Consider the following 19,733-nt stretch of genomic DNA (forward strand, 5'->3'; position numbering starts at 1 on the left):
CTTCTGCTGTCACAGGATAATTAAGGTCAGGAGGAAAGAAGCTGAGGCCCCAGGCTCTGGTGGGAGGAATCAGGCCAAAACTAGCCCGACCAGGAGAATGAGACAGGCAGAGTGGTCTAGGAACCTCAGAACAGGACCCGTCCCTGGCAGCCCCTGCCCCATGACAGAGGAGAAGGCTGGGAAGGGGTGGGGGTATGCTCAGCTGGAACTCAGCCTCCCTTTCTGTGCTTGCCTTCCGAGTAGGAGTCTGATCAGGAATAGGCTCGCTGCGGACAGCTCAGGCAGCAGATGGGACCAGGTGTCCCCTCCTGGGGTGGGTGGCATGGCCCACAGAGGCCAGATGGTGTTTGTGGTAGGAGAGGCCTGGGTCGTCCAGAATAGGTTGTCAGCCTCCATCAAGCGCCCTGCTACACACTCCCAGCCCTTTCCAGCCTCCTGGCAGAGAAGACACAGCCAACCCTGGATTTTATAAAACCAGTTTATTCACATTTTAGAAAAATTAATTCTAGGACAGGGAATGCCCTCTGTATGGGATGGGTATGAGATCAACAGAAGACCAGAGAGAGGAGGCTGAGAGGCCTTCACGTGGGAGGGAAGGGCTGGGGCCTGGGGGCCATGTCCCCCACTCTGAGTGGGGGCAGCTCAAATAAATTAAAGGAAGGGCAGTGGGCAGAGGGAGAGGGTATCCAGGCAACCAGAGGAGGGCTTGGAGCTGGGCTGGAAGACAGTCAACACCTGCAAGACCTGGGGAGAGAGCATGGAGTGGGCTAAGGAGAGCTCAGGGTGGGACTCCCTCCTGGCTCTCACCCAGGGTGGGACTCCCTCCTGGTTCTTACCCCATCAACAGGATCCCAGGAGGGCAATGGGGTAGAACTAAGAGCTGGCTGCCCCTCCTTCAGAACCTGGGGGTGGGAGGCTGGAGGAAGACAAGGCTGGGGGGTTCTGCCCCCTCACCTGGGGAAGGAGGGATCACCGTTTGCGCAGTCTCTTCATGAAGCAGCAGGTGATGGTGCCGAGAACGGTGGCTCCGGTGACTAGGGCAACCCCTGTGCCCACCAGCAGAGGCACGAACAGGGTGTCCAGGGCTGGGTGAGAGAGGATGGCTGTATTCAGCTGGAGTGCCACTGTCCCTACCCACTGTCACCCTGGTCTCCCAGCACTTTTCCCATCAAGTTCCCAGGACCCCCCTCCTCCTCATCCACAGGCAGCCCCTCCCCCACCCACTCCCTGCCCTCTCAGCATTTTAGTCAGTATCGACCATGGAGGACCCTGGTGCAGATGGGTACTGAAGGCTGACAGCTGGTTCCTCAGGCTCTTCATGAGAAGGAATCAGAGTGATGAGAAGACAGAGCGGATAGTAGCAGGGGGTAAGAAGATGGAAAGGGAAGGATGGGCCATGGGCTGGGAGGAGGGCAGGGTGAGGAGGGCGGAGGTGATGAGTCACTCACCATGCGTGTAGGGGTAGACTGTGACTGGCCCCGAGCGGGCACTGCCTGCCTGGTACCAGCTGTAGTCAGCATGCTGCACCCAGGCGCTGGGGGCGCAGTGGTACACGCCTTCATCCTGGGGCCCCAAGCTGTGCAGTCTCAGCCGGTGGCTTCGGGGCCCCACCAGCTCCACACTGACAGGGCCTCCTCCGGGCCGGACCCCCAGCTCTGCCACACCGTCCTGGTCCATGCCACCCACCAGCTGGGCAGGGGCAGTGCCCAGTTCCCCTTCCTCCGGCCGCTCCACCCACCAGTTGGCAGCCAGCCGCAGCCCTGGGGGGCCACCCCGCACAGAGATGTTGCAGAACAGGGAAGCAGTCTCTCCCCGGTACACTGTGCCTCCTGCTAACCATGCCACTGCCTCCAGCACCACACCTTCAGAACAAAGGGCATGGGGAAAGAGGGTGAAGGGTCAGGGGCATGGGGCTAGAGCTTCTGTGCAGGCAGCACTCCGGGGGACTCAGACACCCCTACTCTTGAAGAAGAGGAGTGTGAAACACTACAGGATGGAGTAGCTGATAGGAGAAAGCTAAGGAAAGGCAGCATGGAGCTAGAAGAAAGAAGGTTCTCTGAGCCGCAAACCCTGTCAAGGGCCCACCCCCTCTCACCTACCCCAAAGCCTCTCACCTTCCTCCCGCACGTGCACAGGGAGGGGCCGGGAGCGGGCGCTGGCTGCTTCACGAAGCCGGGCCCCAGACCCTCGGACGTAGGCTTTGGCAAGGCAGCGGTAGGTGCCCGCGTCACCAGGCCTGGCAGCCTCCAGCCGTAGCCGGTAGGTCCTGGATGCCACCTTCTCCATGGCAATGTGCCGGCCCTCATAGCCAGGGCCTAGGCTGCCCACACCCTCTGTGTCCAGCTGAGCTACCAGGCGGCCAGGCCCAGGTGCCCCTGCAGGTGCCATCTCCCAGCCCACAGAGTAGGCAGCATGACGGCCTGGAGGGGGTAGTGCCCCCGACACATTGCACAGCAGTTCCAAGGGCTCCCCGGGGCCAATCCGACGTTCACCAGGCCCCACAGCCACTGCCAGCTGGCTGGCTGAAACACAGGAAGGGGGAAGGGGTGTTGTGGAGGCAGGAGGGGGCATCCAGGCTCCTGATGGTCAACTATAGTTCCTTTTTTAACAGCAGCAACTTCGAGGCCTCCTGTCTGCCCCAACAGGGGCCCCGACTCCCAGTCGTAACCACCTTCCCACCCAGGGGCCTGAATCTCAGCCATGGTCCTCCTATTTCCACACCCAGTTCCTGAGCAGAGAAAACCCACCGTGGGTAGAGAGGAAATTGATGCTAAGAGGCTGCTCACCTAGGGATGATGGGTTCCCCAGAGTGTGAGGATGACTACCTGTGCCCATCAGCCATGGTGCCCACTGAAATGCAGTCCCTCCCAGACCCTGCCATGGGAGGGGTGGCACTCACACAACGTCTGCACATCCACGTGGGCCAGGACAGCCCTCTTCTCCCCAATCTGGGCCCAGCTGCCATCAGGATCCTGAATCCACTCGGAGGCTGTGCAGTGGTAGGTGCCTGCGTCGTCCGCCTGGGCGCCTCCCACCACCATGCGGTACCGGTCAGCCCCCTCCTTGCCCAGCTGCACCTCCCCTGCAGCCAGCCGCTCAGCATAGGGAGCTCCCACCTCCACGGCCAAGTCTGCCCGGAGTCCCACCACCTCCTGCAGAGTCGCTCGCCCTACTGGTGCCTCGGGCATAGCTCGCCCAAAGGACACAGCCAGGTGTGTGTGCTTCTGTGTGCTCGTCCGCGCCAGGCAGCCCAGGGCCAGCTCCTGGCCCTCATGCACAGTCAGGCGAGGGGGCGAGGCTGGGGCCTGGCGGCCTCGGGGCCCTGGGAGGGCAGCAGACACCTGCAGGACATCTGGGAGAGCTGGGGAGAAGAGCGGAGGGAGGGAGGGAGGGAGGGCTGGGGGCTGCTGGTTCTTGTGACTGTGCCTTTGCGGACAGCCTGTTTCCCCAAAGAGACTGTGAGCTCCTGGAGGGCAAAGCTTGTGTGTTGTCTTTTTTCTGTAACCCAGTGGTGCTGGGCACAGTGCTAGACACACCCCAGGTGCTCAATAAATGCTTTTTGAATTTAATAGAACCAGCCCGTTGCTTGCTCACCCTGATGTTCAGGACTGCACTCTGTTTGAAATACTCAGAAAAGTGACCCTGTCTGCCTTCTCAGAAGACAATGCAACTCTGGCCTCCCCACCCTATCAGGGAATGCTTAAGGACACTGGCCCTTTTCCCAAGAGGTCACTTGATATAAAAAGGTGAGCAATGGACTGGAATGAAGAGATCAGGGTTTGATTCCAGACCAGCCACTAACTTGTTGGGTGACTTTGTAGAAGTCACTTAACCTCTTTGGGCCTCAGGTTCTTCAGCTGGAAGTCCCAGGGTGGTTACCTAGGTCCCTCCTGGCCCTGACTTTCTGCCTGGAGGGTGGGTACGGCCTGACTCCCTCCCAGGGCCCAGTACCTCTCAGCTCCACCTTGCCGCTGTAGCTGCCCAGGTACTGGGTATCAGTGGAGGGTGTGTAGCACTCATAAATGCCAGCATCCTGGGCCTGCAGACGGGCAATCTTGAGCACAACAGCATCACCCTGCAGACGCTGCACCTGAATCTCACCAGCCGCCACACGGGGCCCAAAGATGGCATAGGAGAACCGGGTGTCCTTGGTACTGACAATGCCCAGTGCAGCTTCCGGGGCTTCGGGCCTGTACAGGAACCACTCGAAGTCCTGCTGGGCAAGGCCATCATAGCCGGTGACATTGCAGAAGATGGAGACAGCTGTGCCAATCACTCGGTACAGGGGCCCCTCAGGGACCAGCACCTCCCGGGCACAGCACCCACTTCCTGTAGAGAAAGGCAAGAGCTGTTGGGGATGCCTGGGCCCCCGTTGCATCCCCACTACCACCAGTTCCATTCTGACTCCTGCTGGTGAAAAGAAAGGAAACCTGGGGCAAGTTGGTGGACAGCTTGGGCCCTGTTCTGAGAACAGGGAAAGGATGCTGCAAGATAAGACACATGGCTCTCCAGGGGGTGGTATAGGCCCAGGTTTGCCTCAGAACTCAGAAACATCCCACTTCTGAAAGACCAGAAGGAGAGTGCCTTAGGGCAGAAAGGAGCACACGGGGTTCCTGACTTAGCAATTCTGTGTTTCCCACAACTCCCACATACCCCCACCCCAGGTCTGCTATCCCTCCCTCAGACCTGGCCAAGGGAGTCTCCTGCTTAAAAAATTCTGGCACCACATGTCCCCCTCCTTTGCCTGAGGGGAGCTGGTAAAATCTTGCTTAGAAGGGCTGGTTGGCTCAGCTGTGTCACCTAAGCCAGGGGTTCCAGACAATGGAACCAGTGGCCTGAGTCCAGCCAGGGCACAGACCCAGTCAGTTCTCCTCACACAATGCCCTTGCCGCTCCAGCTGTGCCATGAGCTCACTGCATCTCCACCCCACAGAGCTACAGAGGCAGCTGGGGCTCCTGGGGCAAGAACCAGGCTCTGCCCAGGCTCCCCCGGGGGCAGAAGATCCCTTCCCCCAATGCCTGCCAACCTTCCTAGCTGGCCCAGCTGCAGCACAATCCACCCCCAGCCCTCCAAGACCGGCTAACAAAAGCCTTCATTTGCATATGGTGTATTTGTTTACTTATGGCTCCCTTTCTGGAAGAAGGTTCTGAAACCCCAGCCGCCCCTTCCCACAGAAGAGAGGCCAAACTCTCTTCTTCGTCCTACCCCCACCCTACGCCCTACCCAGCCCCAAGATACTCCTGGTAGCCTTGAGGGCTCAGCTTCTTCCTTCTCTCCTTCCATAGCCCCCTGTAGATAAGATCACAGAGCCCCAGAAAGTACGGAGGGCTCCTGCCCTCCCATTTTACAGATGAGAAAGGTAAGACAGAAGTATAGTCTCCTGGGCAAGATCTTACTGCCCCTGGATGACTTCCACCTGCCTCTGCAGAGAGACAAAGTCAAGGAGGAAATGGGGAAACTCCAGGTCAAGGCCTGATGGGACTGACCTCACCAACTGGAAGTGTCACTTCCAGGCCTGCCAGGGGGATACCCACAGCCTTTCTGCAGGGACTGGAGGAAAACACCCCGGTGTCTGTGGTCACGTGTCACCCTCCAGTTCTCCAGAACAGCTCCCCTTGGCTCTCCTACCCCAGCTGGGCTCTCAGCCCCTTCTTCCTGTGGCTGAATCACAGTGTGAACTCATGGTCAGTTGGCTAGAACACAGCCTGGGATCAGGAGGTTGGGATGCCAGCTCTATCCCCACACCCAGCTCTAGCTGTATGGCCCGAGGCCCTGCTCCTCCCCTCCCAGGCTGCCTCAACTTCCACACTGGGGCAGAGCTAAGAGCTTCCAGCTCTGACGGTGAGTGCATGACTCAGGAGCGCCCTGCCCGAGGCTTGTTTCATAATCTGGGTGATGGCGGAGACAGCTGAGCTCTGCTCAGAGTGGCCCCCTCCCACCTTCCTGGCTCCATAACTGCTGATGCTTGGAGATCCCCATGGGAAAGTTACCCCACTGCCTTGGGAAATCCAGCTGCCACAAGCAGCTCTCTTCCCAGGCTGTGCCCTCCTCTGCATTAACCACAGAGGGGAGAGGGAGAGCAAAGAGGCCTGCTTTCAGGTCACACTGATCTGGGTTCAAATGCTGGCCCGAACACTCCCTAGATGTGTTTTCTGGGGCAAGGAACTTCACTTCCCTCATCTGTGCAACAGTGCCATCTGTAAAATGAATGCAAGCGCCCACATTGCTGTCCACAGGCTTCCCTTTGAACTGCACTTGCCTGCCTCCTCCCCTGGCTCCTCTCTGCTCCTCGTTGCCCACTGGGGAAAATGGGCCAAGTGCTAGGCAACTGGGCCCCATAGCTTCTTCCTTGCTGTACATCCTCCTGCCCCACCCCAGGGCCTCAAGGAGAAGGCCTTAACCCATAGGCCCCAAGGGCCTATGCAGCAGGTGGAGACGCTGTTGGTGCCACTGAGGAGCTCTGGTCCAGAAACAGGCAGCTGCATGACCGGCAGCCCATGCCCTGACTACAGCAGCTCCAAATCCTGGTGCGGAAGCCACCACCGCCAACACCCTTCTCCCCACCCTACCAACGCTGTGCTCTTTTCAAGGGCTCAGTCCCCTGAATATCTGTACGGGCACTTTCACTGTCTAGGTGCCACACTCCTCCCCAGCTGACCTCCTACAGGAAGGCCTCCAGTTCAGGCCAAAACCGGTCCACTGTCACTACTCCACACAGCCACGCAGCTGTGGGCCAGAACACCCCACTGCACAAACACAGGGTGCTTGGAGATCCCAAGGCCAGTCTCCATGGAGCCTGGGTTCTCCTGAGGCAGGGAAGCTGGGGCTAAGGGGGTGTGACTCGGTGGGGGAGGAGGGGGAAGCTGCAGAGCCAAGTGTCATCCAGAAGAGGAGAGGAAATAGGGGACAGCCCCGGGGTGGAGATCGGGGTAAGAGGGAACTGCCCCCCAACCTCAGATAACGAACTGTGAGTAGGGGGGAGGGGGGCAATTAAGGGAGACTTACTTCAAAGACCGTGGCAGAGGCAGCCCCCAATCCTCTGGCCAACTCCGGGGCAATTATGAAGACGGGCTGTGTCTGCCCACGCAGGGCGGGCACCCAAGGCCGGGCCTGAGCTGAGTGTGGGGCAGAGAGGAGTCGCACTATGCGCCCTAGGGCCTGGGTATGCCCCTGAGAAGTGGGGCCGGGCCCGGAAGCCTGGCGGTGCCTAGAGGCCGCACCTGGGGGTGGGGGCGTGCCCCAGCCCGGGGCCCAGAGCTTGGGAGCCCTCACCCATGACTGGCTCAGCGGGCGGCCACAATGGGCAGCTAGGAGCTGGGCTCGGGGGGCTGGAGGCGCCTCTGATGGAGAAGGGAGGTGCGAGAGGCTCCGAAATGCCGGGGAGGCGGGCGAGGCTGCGCGGCTGGTGGCAGGCACTGTCTGGTGGGGCTGGGGGCCGGGATCGGCACCTGGGCCGGGCTTACCCAGCATTAGCAGGAGCAGCAGCAGTGGCGGCGGCGGCGGCAGCAGCGTCGGGCCGAGGGCGCCCATTCTGAGCAACGGGCTCTGGGGAGGCTCCGGAGGGCGGTGAGGGCTCTGAGGGGCCGGGGGCGCGGGGGGCGCATACCCGGGTGGGGGGGCAAGAAGCGGAGCAGTGAGGCGTGGGTGTGCGGAGCCGAGCTGAGCCGGAGCTGCCAAGTCCCCTCCCTCTTCCCCCAGCTTTCCCTCCCGCGGTCCGCGCCTTGGGTAAGAGAGTCCCGCCCCGCCTTGGGCCCGCCCCGGCCCCGCCCCTGCCGGCCCCGGCCCCGCCCTTCCTGGGCGCTGAGCCCGCCCCGCCCCGTCGCCGGCATGGCCCCCCCAACCCCGGCCCCGCCCCCGCTCCCTGCGCCCTGGTCCCGCCCAGCCCTGTCGCCGGCATGGCCCCGCCCCAGCCCCGGCCCCGCCCCTCCCTGGGCCCCGGTCCTGCCCGGCTCGGTCCCCGGCAGGGCCCAGCCCAGACCTCCGGCCCCGTCCCTCCCTGGGTCCTGGGTCCGCCCAGCTCCGTCCCCGGCAGGGCCCAGCCCAGACCTCCGGCCCCGTCCCTCCCTGGGTCCTGGGCCCGCCCCGCTCCATCCCCCACAAGGCCCAGCCCAGACCTCCCGCCCCGTCCCTCCCTGGGTCCTGGGCCCGCCCCGCTCCATCCCCCACAAGGCCCAGCCCAGACCTCCCGCCCCGCCCCAACCCAACCTCGCCCTGACCCGAACCTTGGCCCCAGGTCCGGCGAGCTGGCGACACCTCCACTCTCCCAAATCCACACCCATTTCCTCACAGAGCGCACGCTTACCCCGCACCTGCTGGCCCTACTCAGAGAGTTGGCTGCAGGGCCGGTGAGATGACTGTGGCCACGCACTTAGAATCCAGTTATTTGCTCTGGGCCGCTAGGCCCGCGCTGCAGACCTTGCTGAAGTTGGAGTGGGCGGGACCGGGGAGTTCTGGAATAGGAAGGGTCTAGGCAGAAAGGCGCTTCAGGGCTCCCGAAGGTCACTGAAGACCTGTTAGCCACCCCCTCAGAGGGCAGAGCTAAAGGAAAGTGGTTTGGGAGCGAGAGTCGTCTGGGTGCCGTCACTTCCTGGTTGGGTGATCCTGGTCACACTGCTTAACCTCTTTCAGCCTCAGTTTTCTCGTCAGCAAATCGAGGGTGACGGCGTCCAACTCAATGGGCCATTGTGGCTTACTGAGATAATGTACGTGAAGAGCTTGACGCAGGGTAATACGAAATAGGAGATAGGTTTTTGTTTTGTTTTGATTTTGAATTATTTGAACTACTTCCTAAGAGGTTTGGTTTAGACTTAAGGAGAGGGTGAGCCGGGGGTTTAGGTGAAGGAATCTCGATTTCTGGTGGGGAGAGACGGACCTCGCTCTGGGCTGAGAAGTTAGGGCCTGCCCCGGAGGAGAAGAATGGAAGAAACATCTTTCCCAAGAACTATAGGGTCGCTATGAGTCGGAATCGACTCCATGGCAACGCGTTTGGTTTGTTTGGTTTCTACCTCCTCCTCAGCTGTGGAAAAAGGGGGCGTTGGGAGGAGCAGGAAGGGTGGGGCCAGCATGGTGGAAGGGACAGCCAGGTCTGCAAAGCTAAGGCTGCCAAAGTGGCCGCTGGTGGAAGGGTGGCTCCAGGGCTTATCTAGCATCCCTTACCCTCCAGCCTCCTTCTTGCCCCCTCTCATCTCCCCCGTCGTCCCTCTCATCCCCTCCCTTGCAGTCCCTTTACAGGAGAGGAAACAGACTCAGAGAGGAGAAATGTCACACACTAGACCAAACCTTCTTTGACTGTCTAGGCCTAGAGCTTGGCACAGTGCCTGGCTCAGAGGAGATGCTTGAGAAGTTGCCTCTTGAAGCCACATTTGGGCGCCTTGGAGGAACCAGAGAAGCTCTGAGGAGGAATGCTGGGGACCCTGAAGGGAAACAGAGGTCCAGCCCTCCACACCCAATACTCCCAGGATGGGGCTGGGAACAGGGCAGCAGAGTCCCAGTTGATTCCCACTCTGACATCTCACAGCCTGGTCTCTCCAGACCCAAAACCAAAAACCAAACCCTGTGCTGTCGAGTCGATTCCGACTCATAATTTTATCTAAATCTATCCACAGGCCCAACTGGGCTATGTGAAAACTGAAAGTCATAGGAAAGCTTTTGGAGAAAAACCACTGTCCCTCTGTTTGGGTGGAGTTAGTGCCTTCCTGATGCGTGGGGGATGAAAGACGTTGCCAATCGTAGTAATAATAATAAATACTATTGTCATGATTTGAATTATGTCCCCCAAAAATGTGTGTAACAACTTGGTTAGGCCATGATCCCTAGTATTGTGTGGTTGTCCTCATTTTGTCATTGGTATTTTAGGTTGAGAAGATTAGGGTGGGATTTTAACATCACCCTTACTCAGGTCACCTCCCTAATCCAAGGTAAAGGGAGTTTCACTGGGGTGTGGCCTGCACCACCTTTTCTCTCTCAAGAGATAAAAGGAAAGGGAAGCAAGCAGGGAGTTGGGAACCTCATACCACCAAGAAAGCAGCACCAGGATCAGCACGCGTCCTTTGGACCCCGGGTCCCTGTGCCTGAGAAGCTCCTTGACCAGGGGAAGATTGAGGTCAAGGGCCTTCCTCCAGAGCCGACAGAGAGAGAAAGCCTTCTCCTGGAGCTGACACCCTGAATTTGGACTTTTAGCCTACTATACTGTGAGGAAATAAATTTCTCTTTGTTAAAGCCATCGACTTGTGGTATTTCTGTCATGGCAGCACTAGATAACTAAGACAACCATTTATGGAATGCCTACACAATAAGACCCTTTTAGATGTTACTTCTAGTCTTTATGGCATATTTTGCAAGATGGTGCATTTCGTCATTTAATAGATAAGAAACCTAAGGTTCAGAGGGGTTAAGTATTTTGCCCAAGGTCACACAGCTTGTAAGTGGTCAATGAGTGACTTCAGCGCAGGCCCGTCCCCAAAGCCCCAACTCTTTCCACCTCAGCCCACTGTCTCTCATCCCAAGTCTCTCCAACCTATAAACCCATTCACCCAGCAAATACCGATGGGCCAGCCCCTGTGCTGGGCAGTGGAGATGTGGTGGAGGTTGTTGGTAATTGTAGCCCACCAAAAGGACTGGTTGGTTTTGCCATCTAGCTGGGCTTGAAATGAGCCACCCTAGAAGCAGGAAAGAGAAGATCCCACCACCACCAAGAACAGCCAGGAGCCAGTATGTCCTTTGGACCTGGGATCCCTGCGCTGACAAGGGAGACAGAGAGGAGACAGAGAGAGAGCTGCCACACTGAAGGCAGCAAGACCAGGCAGCAGGAGACCTGCAGGGGGCTTCCCATCCCATGGAGAGAGAAAGCTAAATGCCTTTGGGCAGAGGACTAGGGCCAGGGAGGGGTGTCCCTGTGAGCACGGCTAGGAAGAGGCTGTCCTGATGGAAGAACTGTATGCTGAGTGTTCCTGAAGCTGAGTTGTAACCTGTCACTTCCCTAATAAACCCCATAATCGTTGAGTATTGTCTGTTCTGTGTGGCCATTGCAATGAATCATCAAACCCAGTAGAGAAATAGGGAGTGCCGTGGCAGGGACGGGTGGTGTCAAAATGGTGGAAAGAGGAGACATGTCTAACCTCCACTTCATAGCAATCAGCCTTGGGCTGTTAATCTTGAGTCTCCTTCCCCCTTGTGAAGTTACAGGAGGACAGACAATGCCCCCATGCCGTTTTTACAGAGGGGATGCTCAGGGAGCTGAGGGACTATCACTCACCCTGTGGCTTGGGGCTGGGAGGGAGCTGGATTCTGGTAGGTATTGAGGGCTGGGCTGGAGTCTCCAGGAATAGGAGGCCTTAGGCAAACAGCAGCTTCTTCCACACGCCCCACCCCAGACTGTGGGTTCCAGAGGCTGCCAGCAGGAGGAGCCCACAGCCCAGGCCTGACTCGTCAGACAGACACTTACATAACTGGGAAAATGGGGGGAGGAGAGCAAACCCCAAGGAGGAGGCCTATCACACGCAGAATCACATGTACCCGCTGTAGTGGAGAAGACGTCATCACACACACCTCCACAGTGCTGCACAAACACACACACAACACACGCACATGCTGCCAAGGAAGAATACATTGGGTAGATTGGCGACCACTCCTGTACCCACCCATCTCACCCATAAAAAAATCACAGCCTTACCCAGCACACAGGCAAGGCCCTGGGGTAGGGTGAGCTGAGAAAAGAGGAAGGAAGGCTTTCTATGTGTCTCAGGCCAGGCCAAGACACGAGGGAGGAAGCCTGGGATTGCAGAGAGGTGTGGAAAAGGGTGTGTGGTAGAGACCATGGGGCCCCGAAGACAGGCTGGGCTATGTTGTCGCTATGTTATCACCGGCTGCCCACCCACCCTCCACGTACTACTGGGTGTGGGCGTACATCGCACACCAGTCTTGCTTCACATGCTTATTTAATTCATTTCACAAGATCATGTATGTACATGGCACTGAGGTGTCATGAGTATCATTAAAGAGAATTAAGACCCATGGTCTGCCCTGAATCAGTTTATAATCTGGCTGAGCTACCACCCAGTACACAACCATGGAGACACAGCTCTCAGAGAGGAGGGGCACATTCAAAGACAGGACAGTTAATGGACTCCGACCTGTGCCAGGTACCTAACACGATCTCATTTAATCCTCACCAGAGCCTTGCGAGGTTAGTGCTATGATTATCCCCACGAGGAAAGTGAGGTGGAGAGAAGTTAAGGAACTTGTCCAGGGTTAATGTGCTCATTCCTGTCCAAGCTCAGATTTGAACCAAGATTGTCTGACTGTGGAGTTTGTGTTTTAACCCTTGTTATATCAAAGACAAGCATCACCGGAAACAATGTTCAACATGATGTTGTTAGGTGCAGTCAAGTCGGTCTAACTCACAGCGACCCCACGTACAACAGAATGAAACACTGCCTGGTCCTGTGCCATCCTCACAATCCTTGTTATGTTTTAGCCTCTTATTGCAGCCACTGTGTCACTCCGTCTTGTTGAGGGTCTTCCTCTTTTTTGTTGGCCCTCTACTTTCCAGCATGATGTCCTTCTTCAGGGACTGATCTCTCCTGATAACATGTCCAAAGTATGTGAGACGTAGTCTCGCCATCCCTGCCTCTAAGGAGCATTCTGGTCGTACTTCTTCCAAGACAGATTTATTTGTTCTTTCGGCAGTCCGTGGTATAGTCAATATTCTTCCCCAACACCACAATTCAAAGGCATCAGTTATCCTTTGATCTTTCTTATTCATCGTCCAGCTTTCACATGCATATGAGGCCATTGAACGCACCGTGGCTTGGGTCAGGTGCACCTCAGTCTTCAAGGTGACATCTTTGCTTTCCAACACTTTGAAGAGGTCCTTTGCAGCAGATTTGCCCAATGCAATGCATCTTTTGATTTCTCGACTGCTGCTTCCATGGCTGTTGATTGTGGATCCAAGTAAAATGAAATCCTTAACAACTTCAATCTTTTCTCCATTTATCATGATGTTGCTTATTGATCCAGTTGTGAGGATCTTGTTTTCTTTCTGTTGAGGTGGAATCCATACTGAAGGCTGTGTTCTTTGATCTTCATCAGTAAGTGCTTCAAGTCCTCTTCACTTTTTAGCAAGCAAGGTTGTGTCATCTGCATAATGCAGGTTGTTAAAGAGTCTTCCTCCAATCCTGAGGCCATGTTCTTCTCATACAGTACAGCTTCTCCGATTATTCATTCGACATGCCGATCGAATAAGTGTGGTGAAAAGATACAACCCTGACAAACACCTTTGCAGACTTTAAACCACACGGTATCCCCTTGTTCTATTGGAACGACTGCCTCTTGATCTATGCAAAGGTTCCTCATGAGCACAATTAAGTGTTCTGGAATTCCCATTCTTCGCAATGTTATCCATATTTGTTATGATCCACAGAGTAGAATGCCTTTGCATAGTCAATAAAACACAGGTAAACATCCTTCTGGTATTCTTTGCTTTCAGCCAGGATCCATCTGACACCAGCAATGATATCCCTGATTCCATGTCCTCTTCTAAATCCAGCTTTAATTTCTGGCAATTCCCTGTTGATATACTGCTGCAGCCACTTTTAAATGATCTTCAGCAAAATTTTACTTGTGTGTGACATTAATGATATTGTTTGATAATTTCCACATTCAGTTGAATCACCTTTCTTGGGAATAGGCATAAATACAGATCTCTTCCAGTCGGTTGGCCAGGAAGCTGTCTTCCATATTTCTTGGCATAGACAAGTGAGCACTTTCAGTACTGCATCCATCATCCATTTGTTGAAACGTCTCACTTGGTATTCCGTCAATTCTTGGAGCCTTGTTTTTTTGCCAATGCCTTCAGTACATTTCAGACTTCTTCCTTCAGTACCATCGGTTCCTGATCATATGCTGCCTCCTGAAATGGTTGAATGTAGACCAATTCTTTTTGGTATAATGACTCTGTGTATTCCTTTCTTTCTTCCTTTTTTTTTTTTTTTTTCTCATGATTATGTGGTTTACTAGGGAAGTAACAGGCTACAACTCAGGATCAGGATCAACTTGGAAGTAACAGGATACAGGATATAGTTCATCAATCCGGACCATTTCCAACCAGGACAGCTCTCAGCTCCTTGGCTGTGCTCACAAGCAGGTCCTTTGATCCTGCCTCTGTCTCCGGCCCCTGCTCCAGTCAGGCCTCTGCCGCTGACCTCTGTCCTGCTCGAGCTTTCTTTAGCTATTCCATCATGTGCCCAGAGGCACCCCACTCCACCAGCAAGCCTCCTGTCTGAAGGTGCTCATTCTCTTATTCCATGGGCATGAGACTGCTGCAGTCTTGCTCCTGTCTCCTGGTTTCTGCCATCTAGTGCCACTGCTGCTCTTGCTGCACCATCTCTAGTGGTCTTGTGCCGCCTCTAGTGTCTCCTGAGTCTAGGAGGTTCTCAGCACAGGGATCCAGATCCAAAAGATACGCTGTGCTCCTAGCTCTTCTACTTGACGGTAGTGAGGTTCCCCTCCCCTGCAATCTCCATGGGATTGGCTCTTTTAAGCCTAGCAAGATGGCAAAACTGACTAATCCCCTTGCTAGGCCACAGTCATTTAGTTTTCATAGTAATTGACCAGTCCCTGCAGGCATTTTACACACCTTATTTGCATAGTAGACTAACCAATCCCTTTGCAAAAGTGTGGCCTAGCAAATCATCCTGGCAAAACTACAAACCCAGGGCCAGAAAGGCCGTATAGAAAGAAAAACCCATTGCCCTATGCTCTTCCTCCTCCTTCTCCTCTCTGCTTTCCTTCCTCTCTCCTTCTCCTTCCTCTTTTCTCCCTCTTTACCTCTCTCTTCCTCTCCCTCCCACCCTCTTTTTCCTTCTCTCCGTCTCCTCCTCCTCTCTCCCTCTCTTTCTCTCTCCCCCCTCCATTCCTCCCTCTCTCCCCTTTTTTTCCTTCCTTTTCTCACTTTCTAACCTACACCTCCTGTTATATGCTTTTGTAGCACTGTGTGCCTTTCATTCACCACTCTCACCCTTGTCAACGTTGTAACTAGCTTTTATTGAAGTGATTGTTGGAGTCACATCTGTGGGTATTGGGACTGGAGGACTGAATCCCCAATGCATCCCTGACACAGAGCAAGTGCTCAAAATAGTTATTAATGAACCAGCACACCACTGTTAATACCTCCTGATTAATAATCCTCCTACATTTTTCTTATTCTCATGCCTTCCATCTTCTTTTAAAATTTCCTGCATAGTTTAATATTTTCCTGGTAGAATTCTTCAATATTGCAACTCCAGGCTTGAATTTTTTCTTCAGTTTTCTTTTAGCCTGAGAAATGCCAACTGTGTTCATCCCTTTTGGTTTCCTAACTCCAGGTCTTTGCACATGTCATTATAATACTTTACTTGGTATTTTCGAGCTACCCTTTGAAATCTTCTGTTCAGCTCTTTTACTTCATCATTTCTCCTTTCACTTTACCTACTCGACGTTCAAGAGCAAATTTCAGAGTCTCTTCCGATATTCACTTTGGTCTTTTCTTTCTTTCCTGTCTTTTTAATGACTTCTTGCTTTCTTCATGTATGATGTCCTTGATGTCATTCCACAACTCGTCTGGTTTTTGGTCATTAGTGTTCAACATGTTAAATCTATTCTTGAGATGGTCTCTAAATTCAGGTGGGATATGCTCAAGGTCATACTTTTGCTCTCGTGGACTTGTTCTAATTTTCTTCAGTTTTAACTTGAACTTGCATATGAGCAATTGATGGTCTGTTCTTCAGTCAGCCTCTGGCCTTGTTCTGACTGATGATATTGAGCTTTTCCATCGTCTCTTTCCACAGATGTAGTTGATTTGGTTCCTGCATTTTCCATCTGGCAAGGTCCATGTGTATAATTGCCATTCATGCTGTTGAAAAAAGGTATTTGCAATGAAGAAGTCATTGGTCTTGTAAAATTCTATCATGCAATCTCTGTTTCTATCATCAAGGCCATATTTTCCAACTACCAATCCTTCTTTGTCTCCAACTTTTGTATTCTAATCACCAGTAATTATCAATGCATCCTGATTGCATGTTTGATCAATTTCAGGCTGCAAAAGTTGGTAAAAAATTCCAATTTCTTCATCTTTGGCCTTAGTGGTTGGTGCATAAATTTGCAAATAGTCATATTAACTGATCTTTCTTGTAGGCATATGGATATTACTCTGTCACTGCCAGCATTGTACTTCAGGATAGATCTTGAAATGTTCTTTTTGACGATGAATTGAACGCCATTCCTCTTCAATTTGTCATTCCCAGCATAGTAGTTCATATGATTGTCTGATTCAAAATAGCCAATACTGGTCCATTTCAGCTCACTAATGCCTAGGATACTGATGTTTATGCGTTCCATTTCATTTTTGGCAATTTCCAATTTTCCTAAATTCATACTTCATACATTCCATGTTCTGATTATTAATAGATGTTTGCAGCTGTTTCTTCTCATTTTGAGTCATGCCACAAAAGCAAATGAAGGTACTGAAAGCTTGGCTCCATCCACGTCATTAAGATCAACTCTACTTTGAGGAGGCAGCTCTTCCTCAGTCGTATGTGGAGTGCCTTCCAACCTGGGGGGGCTCATCTTATGGCACCGTATCAGACAATGTTCCACTGCTATTCATAAGGTTTTCAGTGGTTTATTCTTTTTAGAAGTAGCCTGCCTAGCCCATCTTCCTGGTCTGTCTTAGTCTGGAGGCTCACACGAAACCTGTCCACCATGGGTGACCCTGCTGGTATTTGAATATTGGCAGCATAGCTTCCAGGATCACAGCAACATGCAAGTCCCCACAGTACAACAAACTGACAGTATGACACTGACCTATAGACATAGATATGGCCTTGGAGACAGGGTGACAAACACATCAAATAAAGACAAAAAATATATATAGACAGGACATACATGTGCGTGTAAAACTCAGTTCTCCCTCTTTTAAATCCGTGAGGAGCTGAGGATCACACACCAGACTTTCCTGTGATTTGTTTGTGCTTGTAAAGCCTTGACCCATACTTCCCTGGTGAGCTGTATTTTCTTACCCTCCCAAAATGGAAAATTTCCTTTTCTGAGTTACTGAGCTGCCCAAGTAAATAGACAGAAACCCATTCCCATAGATTCATAGCGACCTTAGAGGACAGAATAGAACTTCCCCACAGGGTTTCCAAGGAGCAGCTAGTGGATTTGAACTGTTGCCTTTTTGGTTAACAGCTGAGCTCTTAACCACTGCACCACTGGGGCACTCTACAGAGATGGAACAAAAACCTACCCTCACCCTGTCAACAAACTCACACAGAGACACATGGAAAGAGAGGTGCACACATGGGGACCCAGGTATACACAGAGAAACACACAGACATTACGAATACCAAACACACTTACAAACCACAAAACCTCTCCCCCAGCTATACACACACACAAACCCAAACCAGTAGCCATTGAGTTGATTCCAGCTCATAACGACCCCATGTGCTGTAGAATAGAACTGCACTCCATATGGTTTTCAACGCTGTGAACCTTCTAAAGCAGATCACCAGACCTTTCTTTCAAGGTAACTCCAGGTGGGTTTGAACTGCCAAACTTTCAGTTGGTAGCCAGACGCTTAACCATTTGCACCAGGGACTCTGTGCTCTCACACACATACCCACGGCCTTACTCAACCCTCTCCCACCTTCCTTCCTGTGACAGGCATCTTCACCTTCATGGTGGACTGTGTGTGTGTTTATCTGCTCCCTGAACCCTCCTCTTGTCTTGCCCTGGCTGAGCCCACACTCCTGCCCTGATTCTCAAACCCTATGCCACTAAGGGGGGAGCACAGATGTTCAAGAAGAGGGGAGCCACAATGCCACTGCTGGCCTTAGCACAACTTGACCCTGACTCCTGTGGGGTCCTGCCATTTCTGTACCTAGGATTAGTGCCAGCTGCCTCCCACTCTGGAATGCCATGTGGATGGATCCCTCTGAGCTGGAATCCCTCAGCCTCCTTCCTCTGACAAGGCTCTTGTTCTGCAGCCCTAGAGGACTGGGTGCCTGGGCTCCACCCCAGATGCTCCCCTTCCTCTTCTCCATTCCCAGCCAGCTAAGAGGGAGCTGTGCCGGTGCAGACATATGTCTAGAGGGTGGCACAGGGCTGAGGCAGCCCACACTATGTGATATCACCTCTCCCCCAACCAGAGTAGCTGGAGGTGGGGGAGACTAATCAAGACCAGAGATGGCAGTAGTTTGCTTAGACAGGTTTTTGCTGAGTGCTGTAGCTGAGCCTCAGGGAACAGGAGGTGGTTAGAATCAGGTGGCTGCCTCTCAGTCACTGAGGTTGAGCACGAGGCAAGTTTGGGAGCTGGGTCGTTTATGGGTTTGTCTGCACCCAGCTCAGAGTGAGGTGGATGAGAAGGAAGCAATATTCCAGAATAATTGCTAACTCTTACTGAACACCTACTTTGTGCTAGACACTGTTGTAAGCACTCTGCGTGTACTCACTTACTGAGTCTTCAAAACACCCCCCTGAGCTAAGTAGTATTATCATTTCTATTTTACAGATAAAGAATGGAAGCACAGGGAGGTTATGTAACTTACCCAAAGTCACACAGGTAGCAAATGGTAGCACCAGGGTTCAAACCCAAGCTGTTTGACTCCGAAACTTAAGCTCTTAACATTCCTCTGCCTTCTGCTTCCTTAGCCTGCACGCACTTATTCACACATACATAAGCACATGTGTGTACATGCACATACAACTGGTGCCTATACAACCTTTTGAAATAACTGTCTTTTTCTGCTAATATATCTCCAGCTCCTAGCACATGGTAAGTGTTCAATAAATACTTGTTGAATGAATGAATGCCGTGCTGGGGGCCCAGGGAAAGAGAAAACAATGAGAGGTGTGTGTAAGTGTGTGTGTGTGTGTGTGTGTGTGTGTGTGTGTGTGTGTGGTATGGGAGGGAACAGGAGGAGTAAGGGGGATTTAGGGAAAAGCCCTTTTGCTAAACCTGCCTTGGGGCCCTGGAGCTGAATGGGTTCCATGATTGCTCACACAGCCTTAGTCATCTAACGCTGCTATAACAGAAATATCACAAGTGGATGGCTTTAACAAAGAGAAGTCCATTATCTCACAGTCCAGTAGGCTAGAAGTCTGAACTTGGTACCAGGAGCAAGGTGCTGCTCTAACAGATACCTAGAGTGTGGAAGCGGTTTTGAAACTGTTAACAGATAGAGAACCAGCAGCAGCAGAGAACTGGCAGCAGCAGAGAAGTGGCAGCAGCAGAACCAGGAGACCAGCGCCAGACAGCACTGGAGCCAACGCACAGAGTGAGACAGCTTAGTGCCTGTGTGCAGGAGGCTTCCTGGCAGAGTGGGGTGCCTCCGGGCACTTATCAGTGGAGCTACGCTTGCTGACCCACAGAGCAAGAAAGCTGAGTACCTTCTGGCCAAAGTTTACTCTGGAGGAGCAGGGTGCCTCCAGGCACTTATTGGTAGAGCTACAGAGCTTTGGAACACTTGCCCCAGCAGGGCAGATGCCGGCATGAGGAACCAGGAAGCAGAAGCTGAAGAGACAAGAAACACAGGAAGCCATGCTGCCTCAGTCTCAAAAGAGAGAAGCAAGCAGAGAGACATAGGGACCTTGTACCATCAAGAAAACAGTGCCAGGAGCAGACTGCGTCCTTTGGACCTGAGGTTCCAGCACTGAGATTCTCCCAGACCAAAGGAAGACTGATAACAAGCACCTTC

General features: G+C 53.3%; 1 protein-coding gene across 3 annotated transcripts; it reads right to left on the reverse strand.

Annotated features, from left to right (window-relative positions):
• Window positions 1-464: 464 nt before the first annotated feature.
• IGSF8 (immunoglobulin superfamily member 8) lies at window positions 465-8,583 on the reverse strand. Of its 3 annotated transcripts, none has more exons than XM_064282795.1 (8): window positions 8,310-8,583; window positions 7,464-7,575; window positions 3,952-4,329; window positions 2,900-3,361; window positions 2,115-2,522; window positions 1,449-1,862; window positions 955-1,085; window positions 465-744 (listed from the first exon to the last, which is right to left on the reverse strand). In XM_064282795.1, the coding sequence occupies exons 2-7, from the start codon at window positions 7,528-7,530 to the stop codon at window positions 970-972; spliced, it is 1,845 nt and encodes a 614-aa protein (XP_064138865.1). In that variant the 5' UTR covers window positions 7,531-7,575; window positions 8,310-8,583; the 3' UTR covers window positions 465-744; window positions 955-969. The 3 variants fall into 3 exon arrangements, with proteins under 3 accessions (XP_064138865.1, XP_064138863.1, XP_064138864.1); XM_064282793.1 differs by having other exon boundaries at window positions 8,303-8,583; XM_064282794.1 differs by lacking the exon at window positions 8,310-8,583 and having other exon boundaries at window positions 7,464-7,681.
• Between the last annotated feature and the right edge of the window lie 11,150 nt (window positions 8,584-19,733).

This window comes from Loxodonta africana, chromosome 3 (assembly GCF_030014295.1).
Source record: "Loxodonta africana isolate mLoxAfr1 chromosome 3, mLoxAfr1.hap2, whole genome shotgun sequence".
NCBI classification, from domain to species: domain Eukaryota; kingdom Metazoa; phylum Chordata; class Mammalia; order Proboscidea; family Elephantidae; genus Loxodonta; species Loxodonta africana.

What these genes read in the sequence shown, in the direction of transcription:
- IGSF8 (XM_064282795.1), bottom strand. Translation starts at nt 7,530, where the DNA reads ATGGGCGCCCTCGGCCCGACGCTGCTGCCGCCGCCGCCGCCACTGCTG. An exon ending in CGGCAAGGTGGAGCTGAGAG is followed by an intron (nt 3,362 to 3,951) that starts GTACTGGGCCCT and finishes TCTTCTCCCCAG; the next exon opens with CTCTCCCAGATGTCCTGCAG. An exon ending in TGTGCACGTGCGGGAGGAAG is followed by an intron (nt 1,863 to 2,114) that starts GTGAGAGGCTTT and finishes TTTGTTCTGAAG; the next exon opens with GTGTGGTGCTGGAGGCAGTG.